Source organism: Ranitomeya variabilis, chromosome 1 (assembly GCF_051348905.1).
Source record: "Ranitomeya variabilis isolate aRanVar5 chromosome 1, aRanVar5.hap1, whole genome shotgun sequence".
NCBI classification, from domain to species: domain Eukaryota; kingdom Metazoa; phylum Chordata; class Amphibia; order Anura; family Dendrobatidae; genus Ranitomeya; species Ranitomeya variabilis.
Genome location: NC_135232.1, coordinates 1,052,348,492 through 1,052,368,386, shown reverse-complemented (window position 1 = coordinate 1,052,368,386; position 19,895 = coordinate 1,052,348,492). Strand labels below are relative to the sequence as shown.

Below are 19,895 nucleotides of genomic sequence, written 5' to 3'. Positions count from 1 at the left end.
ACACAAAGGCAGGCACATTTGTATGCAAAACCTGAGCTGAAAGTGTCTTGCAGGGTCTCTGACCCCTGCTCTGCTGGTTCCCAATACAGTGGGGTCAGAGGCACTGGGACAGCGGCTGTGCACAGAGGCCTCACCACCGCCACGCTTCTATTTCAGCAGGGGCTTCCCTGGTGTAACAAGCATTCCCCTGCTCGCCCCTTACCCAGTCCATGTGCTGCTACAGATCTCCGGAGTAGGACTGTGTCCTGGTCACATGCACCAGGGGAAAAAAAAGAAATCATTCTTAGGGTATGGGCACATGTTGAATTTTTGAAGGGTTTCTTACTGGGGGGAAAAAACACATCCCCAGCGTTTTATAGTACCAGCAAAGTGACTGATTCCCAGGGTCTCCTGCACACACTGCTCTTATTCTTCACATCTGCGGCACGGCAATCCTTTCAGCATTTTTCACCCATGCAATTGAATGGAGAAGAGACACATCAAAAACGCACAAAAGAGGTGCTGATTTCACCAGTTTTAACATGTGTTTTTTTTTCCTATTCATTTCAATGGGTGAAAAACGCTGCAAAAAGATAAAAGACATTACCTGCTGCAGAACTGGAAAACAAAAACAAAACAAAAAAACGCTTTCATGGTTCAAGTATAAAAGGAAAAATGAAGCAGCATGTGCTGAGAATTCAGAAATCTCACTTTGCTGGTACTGGAAAAACAATGCATTTTTTCACCCTTCACAAACACGCATTAAAACTGCAGCAAGAAAACCGCAGTGTATGGACAAGCCCATTAAATGTCCAAAATATACTGTAAAATAATATTCCCTTCACATGTTTCTGTTTCAGTCGGAAGATTTACTGTTGAGGGAAAATGGAGCAATAAGAATGAGCCCAATAGTAATAATCTCATATTGGGGATCGCTTTCCAAGAAACAGATGTAGCATGCAGGGAATCTTGTAGGACACGTGAATCAGGCAAGTCATAGAAGTGTGATCAGATGTATCCAACGAAAATATGGGGGGCTCAGTGACGAGATGGCAACTTGTGGGGGGTTCTCAACAGAAATATAGTGACACCTCCCCAATAGACCACCTCATTGTGAAGACCCCACGCTGTGCCGACCACTTCACAGTAATTTGGGATATTAATTTCAAATATAATTAAATTACTATATTACTTATGGGACTCCTAAATTCCCCAGCAGCGGTGACTGACAATAAGTCGTCTGTTGTTAAAGGTAATCTGTCAGCAGCTTTCTGATAAGTAATCTGACAGCAGCACGATGTTAGCCAGAGACCCTGATTCCAGTGATGTGTCACTTAGATTACTGGGTGCAGCAGTTGCGATAGAGTCACAGTTTTCTCATAGCAGATCTCAGTTGTTGAGCTGTGTATAACCCCGGGCCACACCAGAGCTTCTTGTCCACATCGTATAGTGACAGAGAGCTGCTAATCACTGGTGGAGAGGTGGACAGGTGGCACGTAGTAATAATCTCCTGCTGATAAAACACTGATTGTACTGAAACAGCAAAACACGGCCCAGTAAGTGACACATCCCTGTAATCAGACTCTTCCTCTACAACATGGTGCTGTCAGATTATATAGCAAGAGACAGGTTCACAAATAAAGTTAATTTGCTCCCAGCAGCGGAGCTCCACACGGTGTCAGACGCTACTAACCAGCAGATTAACCTACATCTGCAGGTTAATACTGTGTTATTATACACGTCAGGTTCCTTTTAAACAGGACCATGTGCTGCCAATAATAATGTTTGTTTGTTTTTTTGGCTGGCATAAATGATCTGATAACCAGAAGAGCGAGCATTGTGCTCATTCGTCGGGTGATTGCCGCCATCTATACAGTGACAGATAAGCAGGAACAAGAGTCCAACACGCACGTGTTTGCCAAATAGCTAATACTGTAGATACTCATCACCCCACCCACACAACCATTTTCTTCCTGGGGGCATACCTTTTTTAATTTTTCTATCAATATGGCCGTGTGAGTGTTTGTTTTTATTTGCAGGACGAGTTGTACTTTGGAATGACACCATTGACTACCATATAATGTACTGGAAAATGGGAAAAAAAATCAAAGAAAAATCCAAGTGCGGTGAAATTGCAAAAAGAGTGATATTTTAGCCATGTTTACTAATGATATGTGCACACGATCCGGAACTACCAGCGCATTGGGTGCAGAACATGTTCGCTGCGTCCAAAGCGCTACAGTCTATTTAACACAGGTGAATCCACATGTGGGCAAGAGAAATTTACACGCTGCAGTCTGGAGAGACACGCCGCATATCCGTCTCAGCGAGTGAGCTGAAGCCCCTCTGGACGCATAATGCACATGCGATTTCTAGAAATCCCGTCATGCTGTAATATCTGGACACTGAAGGTTGGACGCAGCATCCAACCCGCAGCGTTTACTGATCTTCTGCACATACCCTAAATGCTAAAACTGAGCTAAGACTATGATTCTCCAGGTCATTACGAGTTTGTAGACACCAAACTTGTCTAGGTTCTTTTTTTATTTATTTAAGTGGTGAAAAATAAGCCAAAGTTTGTTTAAAAAAAAAAAATGGCGCCATTTTCTGAGACCAGTAGCATCTCCATTTTTTTATGATCTGGGGCTGGGTGAGGGCTTATTTTTTGTACGGCGAGTTGTCGTTTTATCGGTACCATATTGAGGTTGATACAATTACAGGTGATCAAAACATTGGATTTTGTTGTAATGTTGCAGCGACCAAAAAAATTGTAATTCAGGCGTTTAGATTTTTCTTTCTTTTTTTTTTCTTTTTTAACACTGGTCATTTACTGACTGGATTATTTTTTTTTAGATTTTGATAGATTGGATGTTTCTGAACACGGCGATACCACGTGTTTTTTTTAATTTGTTTTATTTAGAATGGGGCAGACGTGACGCTATGACCTATGGAAACTTGAAGCTGCGATCTTCTGATCTCTCGTGCTACACATAGCGGAGATGTAGCCCTGTTCTGTGTAACAGAAATGCTCATCTACTATGAACACAGGCCACGGGGTGGCGCTCATAGCAGATCTGCAATGACAAGCGTGGGGGTTTCCTGCTGCCCTCCGGTTGTCAAGCCAACGCATCGGTGCCGGTGTGCGAGGTTAGTCACGCACTTCTGATGCAATCATGTTAAATGCCGCTGTCAAAGATTGGCAGTGGCATTTAACATGTTAACAGCCGCAGGTGGATGGCAATTCCACCCGCGGCTGTTAGGGGCACATGACAGTTGATCAGTTCAGCTGTCATCTGCTGGAGAAGATGCGGGCTCAGTGCTGGGGAGACACGACAACGTACAGTATATATACGTCATAGGTCGTGAAGGGTTTTGAGCTCCAATACAGGAGCACAATAAACCTACCTGGTTGGGCTGAAACACTGACACATCGTACAGGCAAGTAACCGCTGCAGACAATCCCTGGCCTATGTGGTGAGAGACCACTGAAAACAGTAAAAGGCTGAAGTAGTCACATATGCCCATATTTAAAAAACAAAAAAAATTTTTTTTTAGTACAAATTTTTAGGGTCATTAATTACACACATCTCTACAAGGAGAACACAACATTGTAACGTGATGCTTCTCACAGCTGACTGTCTGCTACAATGTATCCAGTCTAAGCAACTTTACATGAGCCAAATAGAAGTAAAAGCTATAAATCTGGAGTCTGGGAAGTTTCACTACAGTAACGTGTTGACTAGATACATTGTAGCAAACCTTGTGAGAAATACTTCGGCTCTCTGGGTTTTCATCATCTGAATGTAAACAGAAATGTATCCATTTACTGACAGCAAATATATCACAAAAGGAACCGAAATAGAATGTCTGAGTAATAATTTTATTTATATAGCGCCAACATATTCTGAAGCGCTGCACTATGAGGGTATGTGCACACACTGAGGATTTTGCTGCGGATCCACAGCGGATTTGATGCTGCAGATCCGCAGCAATTTTCCCAAAGTTTACAGTACCATGTAAACCTATGGGGAAAAAAAAACGCTGTGCACATGCTGCGGAAAAATCCGCGCGGAAACGCAGCGGATTATTTTCCGCAGCATGCCAATTCTTTCTGCAGATTCCGCAGCGGTTTCCAACATGCACCAATGGGAAAGTGCAGTTGAAAACCCGCAGAGGAATCCGCAGCAGAAACCGCGATGAAATCCGCAGTGGTTTTGCACTGCGGATTTTCCAAATCAGCTGCGGAAAAATCCGCAACAGAATCCGCAACGTGTGCACATACCCTTAGGCAGTAAAGGACATCCAACTGCGAATCCCCAATCATACCTGATAACGGCATCCAAGATCAGGGACTTTATCGATAACTGATGGGTGATTATTGGTACTGAGGTATGGGGGACTAGTATGACGGTCATTGAGTCTATGTATCTGCATTAGTGATCTCATAATGAGGTAAACAACCTTCCAAAACTAAAAAGTACTGGTGCCGCATCCTGTGTACAGGACACGTGAATGTCACCTCATTGTTATTTGTGAAAGACAAAGCGCTGCACTGCAATCTCGCGCTGCCCAGCACAGCACCCATATTGTTGGCTAAGCACGCCGGTAAAGCTGGCAGACATCACTTTTTGTGTTGTGGAGGCGGACTCGCTGCCATGAAATTCAGCTGACTTCAAGTTTCCCCCCGGATCTGCGGCGATAATCACAATACAGATCACATTCATACATCGTGCAGCACTTCATCACTTATCAGATGCAAACGGAGGGGCTTTACCCTTTATACATCGCACCTCATACATCCCAATATTCTAAGGGGATACAGAACAGACCCCGACTAGGCCATACACAAGCCGCTACGGCTATCAGGCCACCTCTACAGCGATCGATTATTTATCTGGAATCTGATGGTTGGCTCAAATGGTCAAAACGGACTGTCCTGGCCAACTTGTACATGGTCATAGGGATTGTAGGAAAGGGGGCGCGTTACCCCACAGGGATCCCTGCGACCACATCAGCCCCTACATAGCCAGACCATCACCATCCCCTGCGTCCTTCATCACCTTCTTCTAGAAGACCAAAATATCATCCCAAGGCAATGTCCGCGCTCACTGCGCTCCATCACAGGAGCCTCTCCGGACCTCATAGTCAGGCCACGGTCACACGGTCAGTATCTACCTCAGTATGTGGAAGCCACAACCAGGAGAGGAACAATCAGAGGAAAGTCTCACAGTTCACACATCGTTTTTTGCTGCATTTTATGCCAGTTTTCAGCTGTGTTTGACAGCGCCAGCAAAGCCTATGAGGCTTCAGAAATCTCCTGCACACACATCGTCATTTTGACAAGTCATGTACGGTACTTTGGAAAACTGTTGGGTGGGCACCGCTGCCATACAATATTGTGGCCATGACATCGGACTCTGACTGGGGGGCAACCCCATCATGGACCCCCTGCTCTCCTGTTATTGTGGGGGGATTACGATAGGTTCGCCGGACGATTTCTAAAGGTACCTTCACACGAAGCGACGCTGCAGCGATAGCGACAACGATGCCGATCGCTGCAGCGTCGCTGTTTGGTCGCTGGAGAGCTGTCACACAGACCGCTCTCCAGCGACCAACGATGCCGAGGTCCCCGGGTAACCAGGGTAAACATCGGGTTACTAAGCGCAGGGCCGCGCTTAGTGACCCGATGTTTACCCTGGTTACCAGCGTAAAAGTAAAAAAAAACAAACAGTACATACTCACCTGCGCGTCTCCCAGCCTCTGCTTCCTGCACTGACTGAGCTCCGGCCCTAACAGCACAGCGGTGACGTCACCGCTGTGCTTTCACTTTCACTTTAGGGACCGGAGCTCAGTCAGTGTGATGAAGCAGACGCTGGAGGACGCATGTGAGTATGTACTGTTTGTTTTTTTTACTTTTACGCTGGTAACCAGGGTAAACATCGGGTTACTAAGCGCGGCCCTGCGCTTAGTTACCCGATGTTTACCCTGGTTACCAGTGTAAAACATCGCTGGTATCGTTGCTTTTGCTTTCAAACACAACGATACATGGCAATCGGACGACCAAATAAAGTTCTGGACTTTATTCAGCGACCAGCGACATCACAGCAGGATTCTGATCGCTGCTGCGTGTCAAACGAAACGATATCGCTAGCGAGGACGCTGCAACGTCACGGATCGCTAGCGATGTCGTTTCGTGTGAAGGTACCTTAAGACTGTCAAAAAAAAAATTGGGCAAGCAAAAATTACTTCAGAACATGCTTTTTGTAGAGTTTTTGGGTTTTTTTTTGTTATTTTGTGGTATGATGTCACACTGTCTTTCTGCTGGGGGTTTGGAGTGGAAACTCCAAGTTTTTGAGAGCAGCAAAAAGACTGAGCGTGCACCCACCTTCCCATACAGCTGGGGGGCTCCATCAGGGTCCGCTTCTCAGAGATGACATGGCGTCATGGCAGTGTGACCATCGCTACAGAGCATGCAGGTGCCATACTGATAGGGCCGGTAATTACTAATGGCAGATCTCTCATACAGGCACGTATCCGACACAGCCAGGAATACCGCACACAATACCCGCCATTAACCCTTCCGTCACCAGTGCGGCTCCCGCATGACTACAGTAGGCAGAGCGCCCGGTAGAACGCTGCCAGCACGGAGCATTAACCCCTCGCCTCCTGCACAGCACTCAGGCAGCTTTGCCCCCGGGCTGATGGCGGAGAAGGTGACCTGTACTCACAGCTGCTGCTCCATGACTTCAGCAGAGACTTTATACTGATCTCGAAGAACACGGAGTCCTGGAGGCTCAGCATCATGTCTCCGGGGGTCCGCTCTCCGCCGCAGCTGGGGGTGGTGGTCCGCCGCCTGTCAGCTCCGGTGCTGCGGCTTCATTACACGCAGTGTCAGTGACGCACGGAGACGGGAGAAGCGGTGCAGGGCAGGGACCGACGAGGCGGCAGGTCGGGGGAACACTCAAGTTTTGTGCCGGGATGATGTCAAGGACGTGATGTCACCCGGCGGCCGGCATGGCCCTGCAGGCGGGGAGAGAACAGCCGCTGTCCCGGCACCGTCCGCGGCTCCTGCAGAATGTGAGGAGCTCATGTGTCTCCCCCCAACTGCCGCCTCACACTCGTGCTCCCTCCACACCCGCCACTGACCGAGGCCTGTGTCCTCCAGGGAGGGGGACGTCACGGACGCGGGGCTGCACTAGCGATCAGCTGCTCCGCCACAGACTAATGTGAGGGCACAAGGAAGACGCCCCCCGACAGGACAGAGAGCCCCCCCGACAGGACAGAGAGCCCCCCACCGCCCCCCGACAGGAGAAAGAGCCACCCACCAGCCCCACGACAGGAAAGAGAGCCCCCCCCCCGACAGAGCCCCCCACTGCCCCACGACAGGACAGCGCCGCCCCCCGACAGGACAAAGCCCCCCACCGCCCCCCGACAGGACAGAGCCCCGCCCCCACCGCCCTCTCCCCGACAGGACAGAGAGCCCCCCACCGCCCCCCGACAGGAGAAAGAGCCCCCATACAGGACAGAGAACCCCCCCCGACAGGACAGAGAGCCCCCACCGCCCTCCAAAAGGATAGAGCCCTCGACCGACCACTGCCCCACCGAACAGAGCCCTCACCTCCTTCTGGACCACTGCCCCACAGGACAGACCCCCCTACCGCTGCCTCACAGGACAGAGTCCCCCCCCCCCAGCCGCTGCCCCACAGGACAGAGTCCCCCCCCAGCCGCTGCCTCACAGGACAGAGTCCCCCCTACCGCTGCCTCACAGGACAGAGTCCCCCCCCCCAGCCGCTGCCCCACAGGACAGAGTCCCCCCCAGCCGCTGCCTCACAGGACAGAGTCCCCCCTACTGCTGCCTCACAGGACAGAGAGCCCCCACCGCCCTCCAAAAGGATAGAGCCCTCGACCGACCACTGCCCCACCGAACAGAGCCCTCACCTCCTTCTGGACCACTGCCCCACAGGACAGACCCCCCTACCGCTGCCTCACAGGACAGAGTCCCCCCCCCCAGCCGCTGCCCCACAGGACAGAGTCCCCCCCCCAGCCGCTGCCTCACAGGACAGAGTCCCCCCTACCGCTGCCTCACAGGACAGAGTCCCCCCCCCCAGCTGCTGCCCCACAGGACAGAGTCCCCCCCAGCCGCTGCCTCACAGGACAGAGTCCCCCCTACTGCTGCCTCACAGGACAGAGAGCCCCCCCCCAGCCGCTGCCCCACAGGACAGAGTCCCCCCCCAGCCGCTGCCTCACAAGACAGAGTACCCCCCTACTGCTGCCTCACAGGACAGAGAGCCCCCCCCCAGCCGCTGCCTCACAGGACAGAGTCCCCCCCAACCGCTGCCTCACAGGACAGAGTCCCCCCCAACTGCTGCCTCACAGGACAGAGATCCCCCCCAGCCGCTGCCTCACAGGACAGAGATCCCCCCCAGCCGCTGCCTCACAGGACAGAGATCCCCCCCAGCCGCTGCCTCACAGGACAGAGATCCCCCCCAGCCGCTGCCTCACAGGACAGAGTCCCCCCTACTGCTGCCTCACAGGACAGAGTCCCCCCCCCAGCCGCTGGCTCACAGGACAGAGAGCCCCCCTCGACCGACCGCTGCCTCACAGGACAGAGTCCTCCCCCAACCGCTGACCCATAAGACAGAGCCCCCACCGCTGCCCCACAGGGCAGAGAGCCCTCCCCCAAATCGACCGTTACCTCACAAGACAGATCCCAACCGCTGCTCCACTGAACAGAGAGCCCCCACCATTGACCAAAGGTTGCCCCACAGGACAGAAAGCTGAACCCCCCACTGCTGCCCCTCAGGACAGGGGGCCCTCACCCGACAAAACAGGGAGCCCCCCAGGACAGAGGACCCCCAAACCCACCACTGCTCTGTCAGGAAATACTTTTCTTATCTCTACAGTTGATCTACTCACAAAGGGAACCGGTCATGTGGTAAATGTTATCTATCTGCAGTCGGATGTTGTAGAGCAGAGGAGCGTGGGAAAAATGTCAGTAAAAGTTGCATTTTACTCACTGAAATCCCTGGTGTTAAATATGTATGAGTCCAGGGGGCGGTTCCTGTAGGACTGTGCATACAGAGAAAGCTGTCAATCACTAAGTAGAACCACCCACTGGACTCCTATTCTGTGTGATGCTGACAAGACAACACACAACAACACCCACAGAGACGTTCTGTGGTATACGCCCACATGGCAGAAGAGAAAGTTTGTATCTTTACCTCTGGAATGGAGGGGAAAAGAAAAAACAAAAAACTTTCACAATTAGTAGAGCAGCAGCCATTGGAGAAGGTATTCAGTTTAAATAGGTATTCCCATCTCCAACAGCCTATCCCAACATGTAGTAGGGGTAATAATATTAGCAAATCGCTCCAATTTGAAATGTGGTATAGTTCTTCTGATTAACTATGTTGCTTACCCCCATGTACAAGGCATTATAGTAGCTTAGGTATCCATGGTTACAACCGTTCAAAGAGTGACATTTGTCGTAACTATGGATACCTAAACTACTGCAATGCAATGCACATGGGGTAATCAACATAGCGAATCAGAAGAACTAGACTACATTTCTAATTGGAGCTATTTGCTAATATTATACATTTCTAATTGGAGCGATTTGCTAATATTATTATTATAGCTGCTATCTATTGGGATAGGATCTTGGAGATGGAAATATACCTTTAAATATATTTAAAAAAAAAAAAATTAAGTGGAAGGTCTCGCTTAAATGATTGTCCAGCATAAAAAAGGCAACAATATGGAAGGTGATAAATATGTCGGTGGCTGCACTGCTGTCACGTCAGTGGTCTCCGTTGGTCCTTGTTTACCTCCTTCCAGCATTAACATCACGCACGTCCATGTGACCACATCAGCCAATCACTGGGCTTGGCAGGTTTGTGACAGCTTGAATCTCAGATTAGTGATTGGCTGCAGCGGTCATAGGGATGTCTGTGAGATCACTGCAGATCAGTGCACAGAGTCTGATGGAGACCACCTTGGCGATGAATGAAGCACCAGAAATTGTCACACGTAACTTACTTGGTCTTTTCTTCATTTGTTCTGTTCGCTTTGCTATTTGAAAAAAACAAACCGGTTTGATATGGTTAATGATGAGAAGTCTATGCAGATACTTGTAGTTCCACAATATATGTAGAGCAATACATTATAAAGCTGCAAGCCCAGAGACAGAGGATGTGAGCGATTTATGGGCCGCAGAGGTCATCAGAACACGTGTATGAGGTCCTAATATACGGAAGGAGTGATCATAGGGACAGACACTTCTGACCAATACTACTGAAGATCACCACATTCAACTTTCCTCCAAGCAGCAATGGCTGCTTTCAGGGAACAATAGACTGCACTCTCAAAGTATCCTTAAAGGTGTTGTCCGCCTTTATTAAAAAAAAATAAAAAAATGTCTGTTTCCTGTGCACAAAAATACCATGTACACCTGTACACCCCCATCTCCAGCACTCTGCTGATGCCGGATTTGGCTGCAATGTTGAAGTCACTTTGCCAAGACGTGACAGCAGCGGCCTATCTGTGGGCTCAGAAGTCTACATCACCTTTACTGCCAAGCCCAATGTTTGGCTGCATCGCTCACGTGATGCAAGTACAAAAACCAGAGGCAGCGGTGGAAAACAACAGATTAAAAAATAATGAACAAAAAATGTAATTAAATGACAACCTTTTTAAGAGGGGACCTCTCAGTAGGATCAATCTTCCTAAGCCTTCATAATGGGCATGTAGGTCATAGGAAGTTGAATAAAATGAAACCGGGGTAACTGCAATCTAATGTCTTATTCCAGAGAAATCCAGGTTTGTCTTAATATGTAAATGAGCTGTTAAGATCTATATGAGTCGGACATAGATCTCCAGCGTTACCAGTGTGAGACATATAATGACTGACAGTCTGATCTCACTGCAGAGCGGTGTGTGATTACAAGTGACAGTACAGCAGAGCTGAGCGTTGTCTCATTACAAACACATCTGAAGCTGCAGCTCTCCTCTTCTGTTGTCTTCTGACCACAACTTACACTTCTTTAGCGATCATCTCACACAGCCAGTGTGGGGTGAGGGGCAGTACAGCTGAGCTGACAACATTATAACACAACTGCAGCTGTAGATTGGTCTGTAAAGAGACAAAGATCAGTTATGAGTGTGATCATAAGTGTCAGTCATTACATGTCTCACACTGGTAACGCCGCCTTTCATTCACAATAGTCTCTGGAGGCAGATTCTCGGGGGGATCTATGTCCGGCCTATAGATCCTAATAGCTCATTAACATGGATTTCTCTGGAATAAGACCTCTCAGATATTCAGGTACCACATTATTCAGCTTCCTATGACCCGCATGCCCATATAGACTGGTTAGGAGGGCTACTGATCATTCTGACAGATTCCCTTTAAGGCTACATGACAATATTTGTTGCACAACAGCAATTCTAAGAAAAGTCATGCAGCAACAAAAATATCTGTGCAACCTGTCTGTGGCTTGGTGTCGTGCAATCGAGCTCGGATTTTGCTATAAAATAGTCAAACTGCTACAATAGTCCATGAGAAAGGAGTCTCTAGCTACAGAAAATCCAGTTTATTTGGAAACATTTGTGACTATGGCAGGTGGTAATGCGGCACTGCCGGAGATCATGAGATGTGAAGTCCTAATGTGACAAATCTTGCCCCCCATCTAGTCTCAGCCTAGCAGGAGCCTGACCCCTGACACCTGAGCCGAACCACTGGCAGGATGAATCAGACACTGGATCCAGATCCGCTCTATCCAACCTGCGACAACAGAATAGACGTTACCCTACGGAAACCACAGATAGTCACCATGTCCAACTACAGCCATACGAGCTGGGTAAATCTTAGCGCTGGTATTTGCCCTTCTATCGTCCTCCATAGTGAACAGTGACAATGCCTGGAATCTAACAATACATCATGTACTGGCGTCCATGTGACAGGAAGTAATTGACCGGTTATGTCACCATCCCTGACTAGGGAAAATGACATTTATGCCAAAATCAGCAAATGGAGACGTGTGATAACAGTCGCTCTCTGCAACCCTTGCAAACGCATCGTATTTAAGAATATAACCATTTCCTTATATAAGGCGGCTTGTCATTCAGAAGAGATATTGTCCGGAGCCCATTACATAAGGTGCAGGCGCTGAGCCTTCAGATCCAACAGCAAAGACCACACAAAGGAGGAACAAACCGAGGAGTGAACGAAAGCTGTGCGAAGCAAACCTGGAGCGGTCACCATGAGCAACCCATCATGTCTTACATGTGCTCATTATAAAATATGAAATTGATTATTAAGGGACAACTTATTTAATTTTCCATTGCATTCATACTCTCAAAACATCTTACATCAATATCTACAAGTTACACTGAGATGCGAATCTTCAAACATCGTCAGCACAACAAAAATAAATGCAGTAATCCTATGCCAGCCGCTAGAATCCTACAGCCCATGATTTATAGGAGGGATAATGTGCTGCATGGTTTCCTCCCTCGTCACAATATAGGTATTATGGGACGCCGGTCAACTCATGGTTGGGGACATGTCGATCGCACATGTCCGATTGCGGATAGCAGTGTTCTCCCAAAGATAAACCACCAGTCAACATGTCAGTCGGTGGCTTTCTCATAGAGAACAAAGGTGTACCAATTTTGTGCCACGAACAATGGCATGTATCTGTCTGTAAACGTTGATCTGGTGTGTTGAATTTATTTTCTGGTTGTAGTCACATGCTGCAATTGAAAAGTTGTTCATGGCGGGTGAAAGATAGTCATTCCATCAATTTCTGGAAGTCCAGAGCAGGTCACTGATCATGGCAGAGCTAGATCTGAATTATAGTTTTCATTTATAGTATTGTCGGTCTGAAAACAGTCACAAAAAATCCTTGACATTTGGCCGGCCTCAGTCACGAAATATTGTATAGTCTTTACCATACGACTACAGCCTTTACCATACGACTACAGCCAGGTATGTTATTCTCTGCAATGCATAGCTTAAAGATCTGAGAATAAAGAGATGAGACTGGCCCGGCCAGCCTCTCCCTGCACCACGCTACCTGATTGACAGGTCTGTCCCCATGTACACACATGGGAGAGACCCAACAACTAGAGCCATGTTGGGAGAAGCCGCTGCGGGCGGCACCAGACTAATCACGCCTATCCCCTATGGTCCCTGGCCAGAACCAGGTTCTCTCTGATATGCTGGACCACTTGGCCAGCATGAATAGACGGACCGGATCTGGAATCTTCTCTCATTACACAATACTGAATACGAGCCTTGATATGAATAGTAAACGCGTATCTCTCACTTATTACAAGCCATCCGGCGCGTCTTCTGCACGCACAGCACGAATCGCACATTCTTAACCATTAGAGCAGCGATTGGATGAATGCTCAGACGTGTTCGGATGATTTCAGGGGGTCGAGCAGAACACCATGATGCTGCCGCTTCATTAGCAGCTGCTGTGCGCCAACCGTCCTGTGCTACATGGATCCGTGTTCTCCTATGACCATACACCATGCTGAAGGGCAGAAAGGAACAATAAACTTTTCTCTCCAGTTACTGTCAGGCGCAGCCGTCCTGAGAAGTAGCCAGGAAGCCGCAGACACATTATGTATAACAACTGGGGGCTACAGAAAGGAAATGCCTCACTCCTGAGCTCTTATGACACATTCGTGGGAAATGTAACTCAGGGCAACAAAAGTTTCTTATTTTACTACTTTATATACAGGTGCATCTCAAAAAATTAGAATATCATCAAAAAGTTAATTTATTTTAGTTCCTCAATACAAAAAGTGAAACTCATTATATAGAGTCATTACAGGGTGATCTATTTCAAGTGTTTATTTCTGTTAATGTTGATGATTATGCCTTACAGCCAATAAAAACCCAAAAGTTATTATCTCAGTGAATTAGAATATTTTATAACACCACCTTGAAAAAAGTGATTCTAAAATCCGAAATGTTGGCCTATGGAAATGTATGTTCAGTAAATGCACTAGACCTCAAGCAGCTTGGATTGTGGCCTCTCCACTCTTCCTCCAGACTCTGGGACCTTGATTTCCAAGGTCTTGTGTGAAGTTTCCACAGTCAGTGATGGTTTGGGGAGCCATGTCATCTGCTAGTGTAGGTCCACTGTGTTTTATCAATAGCAAAGTCAGCACAACCATCTACTAGGAAATTTTAGAGCACTTCATGCTTCCCTCTGCTGACAAGCTTATTGGAGATGGACATTTCATTCTCCGGCAGGACTTGGCACCTGTCCACTCTGCCAAAAGTACCAATACCTGGTTTACAAACAACAGTATCACTCGGCTTGATTGGCAGAAAACTCTCCTGACCGTGACCCCCATAGAGAATCTAAGGGGCAGCACGGTGGCGCAGTGGTTAGCACAGCAGCCTTGCAGCGCGGGAGTCCTGGGTTCAAACCCCACCAAGGACAACATCTGCAAAGAGTTTGTATGTTCTCTCCGTGTTTGCGTGGGTTTCCTCTGGGTACTCCGGTTTCCTCCCACATTCCAAAGACAAACTGATAGGGAACCTAGATTGTGAGCCCCAACGGGGACAGCGATGATAATGTGTGCAAACTGTAAAGCGCTGCGGAATATGTTAGCGCTATATAAACAAAGATTTATTATTATTTATGGGGTACTGTCAAGAGGGAGATGAGAAACAGCAGGCCCAACAATGCAGACGAGCTGAAGGCTGCTATCAAAGCAACCTGGGCTTCCATAACACCTCAGCAGTGCCACAGGCTGATCGCCTCCAAGCCATGCCGCATTGATGCAGTAATTGATGCAAAAAGAGCCCTGACCAAGTATTGTGTGCATTTACTGAACATACATTTAAGTAGGACAACATTTCGGATATTACAATCATTTTTCAAGCTGGTGTTATCAAGTATTCTAATTTACTGAGATAATGACTTTTGGGTTTTCATTGGCTGTGAGCCATAATCATCAACATTAACAGAAATAAACACTTGAAATAGATCACCCTGTAATGACTCTATATAATATAAGAGTTTCACTTTTTGTATTGAAGAACTGAAATAAATTAACTTTTTGATGATATTCTAATTTTGTGAGCTGCAGCTGTACTTCCGATTCCCACCCTATTACATGCTAGGCTTTGCGTCACTCCCCACTTACAACTGTCCACAATGACAATTTCCCAAATTGCACTTTAACAACGTGAAAACCCTCCTGTAAGCAGCCTATCAGCTAAAATGTCCTCCACCAATGTCAACAACGGCATAAAAACATATCGAAATATCTATTTTAATGAAATGTGATAAACACAAGTAATTTTATGGTGCAGATGAGGATTTTTGCCATTTTGACGTTTCCTATACAGGCAGGAAAGGTGTGCCTTACGAAGCACACTGCTGGAATGATAATTAAGTCATTTATGAATTGGGCGAGGTGGTAGAAAACTTAACAGACGTCAAATAAACGCCAAAGGGCAAATGTAAAAATAATAAGTTTGCTAATAAAACGTAAGACCTTGGGTGCCACGGAGGCCTCCTGTAGAGCATTGTTTGATTGATGTTACAAATGTCTAATACAATTTATATGTAAACCATGTAGATCTTTGGGTCTTGTGACCGTTCTGCTCTGTTAATCCAGTTGAACACACAAGACGGATCAACATCAACGTGGCTGAAAAATCCAATCTAAAATCCCTTAAGATCTCCAACATCCGACACGGAGAGGCTCCATCAAGAGAGAAGCCATGTCCTCATCATCCACAGGGAATCGACGAGACCCTAATGGAGGCTGCAAATCTTTTAAAACCTCAGAAATGCTGTAAATGAGAAACACTCAGCAATACGTAGAAGACGTCAGTGCCCGGAAAGTGCACTGCATACTGGGGGTATTCATATAGGTCTCCGGTAGCCTTGAATAATGTACGTCTCATCCAAGAACATCCATTCTGAACGTTTTCATACCAGCGTCCAATATGTTCCATAGCACACTATACAAATGAGTATAATTACCACTTAACCGTGAATGATGGTTAATGCAATACCAGCGGACAAGCACGTAACGCTCTGATTATCTTACAAAGCATTATTAGCGGGAGCAGAACAGTTCATACAGTGCTCTTCTCAAAAAGGGAACACGCCATTTACAAAAAGGGTAACAAAAATGTTCAATTCCATCCACAAAGTGAAGTTAGAAATAACAATCAGTCAATTTTAATTTCACAAAAACCCGACTGGGGCCATTAACCCATGAGGGAATATGCTAGAGCTGGTGTCAATCAGTTCACACGTCCCTATCCATCAGTGGTCTGTGGTCGCTGCATGCGAGAAGGAGTACTGCCCTCATCTGCTGGCATCTAGGACTTTCTTGTGATTAGCCGGCTTGGTGTGACATCATCCTTGTGGGGTGACGCAGATATGACGTTGGCAGGTAAGATGCGGTATACCCTCTTCTGAGAAGAGGCCACAGACTAGGGTCATGGCCGATGGAGTAGGATGTGCGATAGATTGGCCCTACCTCCAGTATATGCACATGTTCAGATTATGCTTTATAGCAAGATGCAGGGGCGGACTGGGAGTGAAATTCAGCCCTGGCATTTGTAAGCACATGGGGCCATGTTGTTTCTCCAACTGATTCTCTGTTTCAACTGTACCCTGATGACACTGATATGGTTAACAGCATAGCAGACAATGCAGCCCACGACTGGACCAGCCCATCTGGAATTTGCCAGAATAGCCAGATGGCCAGTCCAGCCCTCCCAAGACAGCACAGATAAAAAATTTACAGCAGGGACAAAGTTGTGATTGGTCGAATCTTAGTCTAAAAAGCATACATCAAATTTCTGATTGGGTGCCCAGCATTATTTAATATGCGTTAAACCTCCTCTTTGAATCCAGAATTTCACATTGCTTCATGCATGTCCGGAGATGACATTTGGTCACATTTTTAGACAAATAGGAAACTGAGCACTTTATGAAGTTGCTTTCAGCTCCCAGGCCCCAGACGCATTAATCCCTGAGCGCCTCTTTATTGATATAGGCCATTTCCTGAAAAGACCCTGAAGACTAAACTGCAGCCTCTGCCCCTAGAAAAAGGCAAATATTTTGCTGGTGTAACGCAGACAGCAGAGCGTCATCCCACGGCCGGCTCCCTCGCAGCTGACATTTCGTATCATCTGCCAACCTGGTCTGTAACATAATGTTACTGAGGATAATACCACGTGGTAAGAAGCACGATTTCATGCCTGAAAGCCTCTGCCAAGAACAAAATTCCTCACATTGTCAAGTGTATGAAAGAATAACAGCAGCCAGAAAACGCTATTTAAAGATTGGGAGGCACGGACAGTATAGAGTGGGCGCACTGACAATATTGGGATCTTCCTAAAACCCGCTCTCCACTTGGCCCTTACATGCGGATGTAAATAATCTGTTTATTACCGTTCGTCACACTACAAAAAAAAGGGGCAATCTAGTTTCAGAAGGTCAAAGCTATTTAATGTCCAATATGGTTTTGTTGAGGCTGAAGTTATGGCTTTCATTGATAGCGGATCCTTTTCTGCGCCATGACATCCACTATCTAATAGATGCAAATGGCCACTTTTAGACCTGCAGTAACTTCGATGTTTTCAGGGTTCTGGGGTTTTTTCGTTAATAAAAAAAAAAAGTGTTGAAATTTGCAGAAAGATTAGAATTGGAAGACCTCAATCATGTGTCAACAGGTTCTCAGACTATTGCTCAAACATTTCCAGTGGAAGCAAATGGTGTGTGTGGTACTCAGACCCTGGAGCCTAGGGGGGCACAAAAGCTCCCATTGGCTCATATGATAAGGCCAATATTAAAGACCCATGATGGCTGGTAGCTGTTTTGCAGATTTCACATTGGGGTTCATGACCTCTGAAACATGTCACAATCAGGGAGAACCAAAACCTCCAATGACTTGACTAAAGCAGGGAGTATTACACTCAAAACGTCAACTCACTGAGAAAAACTATGTCTCACAGGTCAATAACAAGGTTCAAGAGATTTTGAAAGTTCACAGCCAAGGAAGGCTAGCATGTAGTCACTGGCTATCAAACACAGTCAAGTGTCAATGGCCACTAATCATTACCACAATCAAAATTAAAACAGATCTGATCTTAGGATTGCTTAAAGACCGCCATACGCAGAGGGTAGAAGGCAGATCCTGCTAATATTACAGGGTCAATAAACATAAGGATGAATGACCTCGAGATCAAAACATCCAACACCGCGGAGACACCATCACGTGTTTCTCAACGCAGTGATCCAGAACACTGCCCCCATCCCTAAAGGGAAATATGCAAATGCATGTAGAAAAGCCGTGGAGACACCATCACGTGTTTCTCAACGCAAGCAATGAATAGCCAGGCCTGTCACCGGGAAGGAACAACTACGGGAAGGGCAGCATCCAATAAAGAAAACCACCTATACCAAAACATGGTATCCATCCACAGACAGCTGTTTCGGGGTATTTGCCCCTCATCAGTGTGGAGTAGGAAACTGGCTATTAGGAGCAGTGCCTAGTGAAAAGACTATAAACATAAGGATGAATGACCTTGGGGAGATCAAAACATCCAACACCGCGGAGACACCATCACGTGTTTCTCAATGCAGTGATCCAGAACACTGCCCCCATGATACCTATACCATGTTTTGGTATAGGTGGTTTTCCTTATTGGATGCAGCCCTTCTCGTGGTTGTTCCTTCCCGGTGAAAGACCTGGCTATTCATTGCTTGCGTTGAGAAACACGTGATGGTGTCTCCACGGCTTTTCTACAAATATTACAGGGTCAGACACCAGTCTAATGTATGGAGGGGGCATCCTGACAGATGAGGTCGGGTGGAGATGAGGGTTCGGCACATTGAATTTTAACACCGATCCCCTTTGTTGTCCATGAGAAAGGTTGCTGCCAGAATCATTTGGCACGGGCTTTCTCTGCTCTTTTTTAAAACAGAGGAACGGTCATGTGCATGGAAGAGGCAAGAGAGTTAGCTGATGGCAGACTGAGGGCTTGACCATCAGCTGTCATTTATGTGTATATCCACCATTATTCAAGTTAGAAACAAGGCCACACAAAAAAAAAAATAGTGGGACCAAAAGAGTTTACTTTTTTTTTGTAATGTCGTCTGTGTACCCAACAATCCTTAATCACTGAGGCGACGCTTCTGCCAACACCACCCCATGCCAAATACTCCATAGTCAGGGACTGGCCATATTGGCAGGGGCATTGGTGCAGCCTCCACCATCCCTCAAGCACTTCCTTTGGCCCACAAGCATAGTCCAGTGTAGATACGCAGCCACTTAGACTACGGCTTGTATGCCAGAATATGTGTATTTATTTAATGTGATAGGCTTTTGTATAAAATTAGACAGAGGATTAGTTTAGAATAGGTATTAGCAAACAGTAATAGTATACTTGGCACCATCTCCTATGGAGGACAAATGGCTTCTCCTACTTTTAACACCTAATCCTCTAGGTTTTGGCATATAAAAGAAAAAATAAGAAAAGCTTTTAGACTTCACAAAAAAAAAACCTGTTCAACTTTATAAATTCAGGCTCTGTAATAGTAGTAAACTTATACATGAAGCCTTAATAAACCGGAAACGTGGAAAAAAACCAAACTTTTTAATTAAACAGATTAATGACTTGAAGGAGACACTGATGTTCTCCACAAACAAAGGATGAGCAATGCATTTTTAGGAACATGGGCACACTGCTGCTGACCATCAGTACCGGCCAAGAAGGAGCTCGGCTGTCATGATGGCTTATTGAGGAGATCCTAGATGTTCAGAGGTAACCTGAGGAAACCCTGGGGGTATGCTGGGAAAACAGATTGTTCTGGCTGAGTCAGACATTAGTACGGCAATGGGACAGGGTATGCGTTCCTATG

General features: G+C 46.8%; 1 protein-coding gene across 12 annotated transcripts in view; it reads right to left on the bottom strand.

Moving 5' to 3' along the window:
* Positions 1–19,895, bottom strand: part of FRYL (FRY like transcription coactivator) — a 332,520-nt gene that overhangs the window by 203,991 nt on the left and 108,634 nt on the right. For 2 of the 12 annotated variants that reach the window (XM_077279792.1, XM_077279802.1), the window contains exon 1: positions 6,708–7,154. The exons of 8 other annotated variants lie outside the window; for them this stretch is intronic. In XM_077279792.1, the coding sequence (XP_077135907.1) occupies positions 6,708–6,783 (76 nt within the window). In that variant the 5' untranslated portion in view covers positions 6,784–7,154. Of the gene's footprint in view, positions 1–6,364; positions 6,634–6,707; positions 7,155–19,895 lie in introns of those variants that run through there. 2 more of the 12 variants (XM_077279791.1, XM_077279797.1) reach the window with 2 other exon arrangements.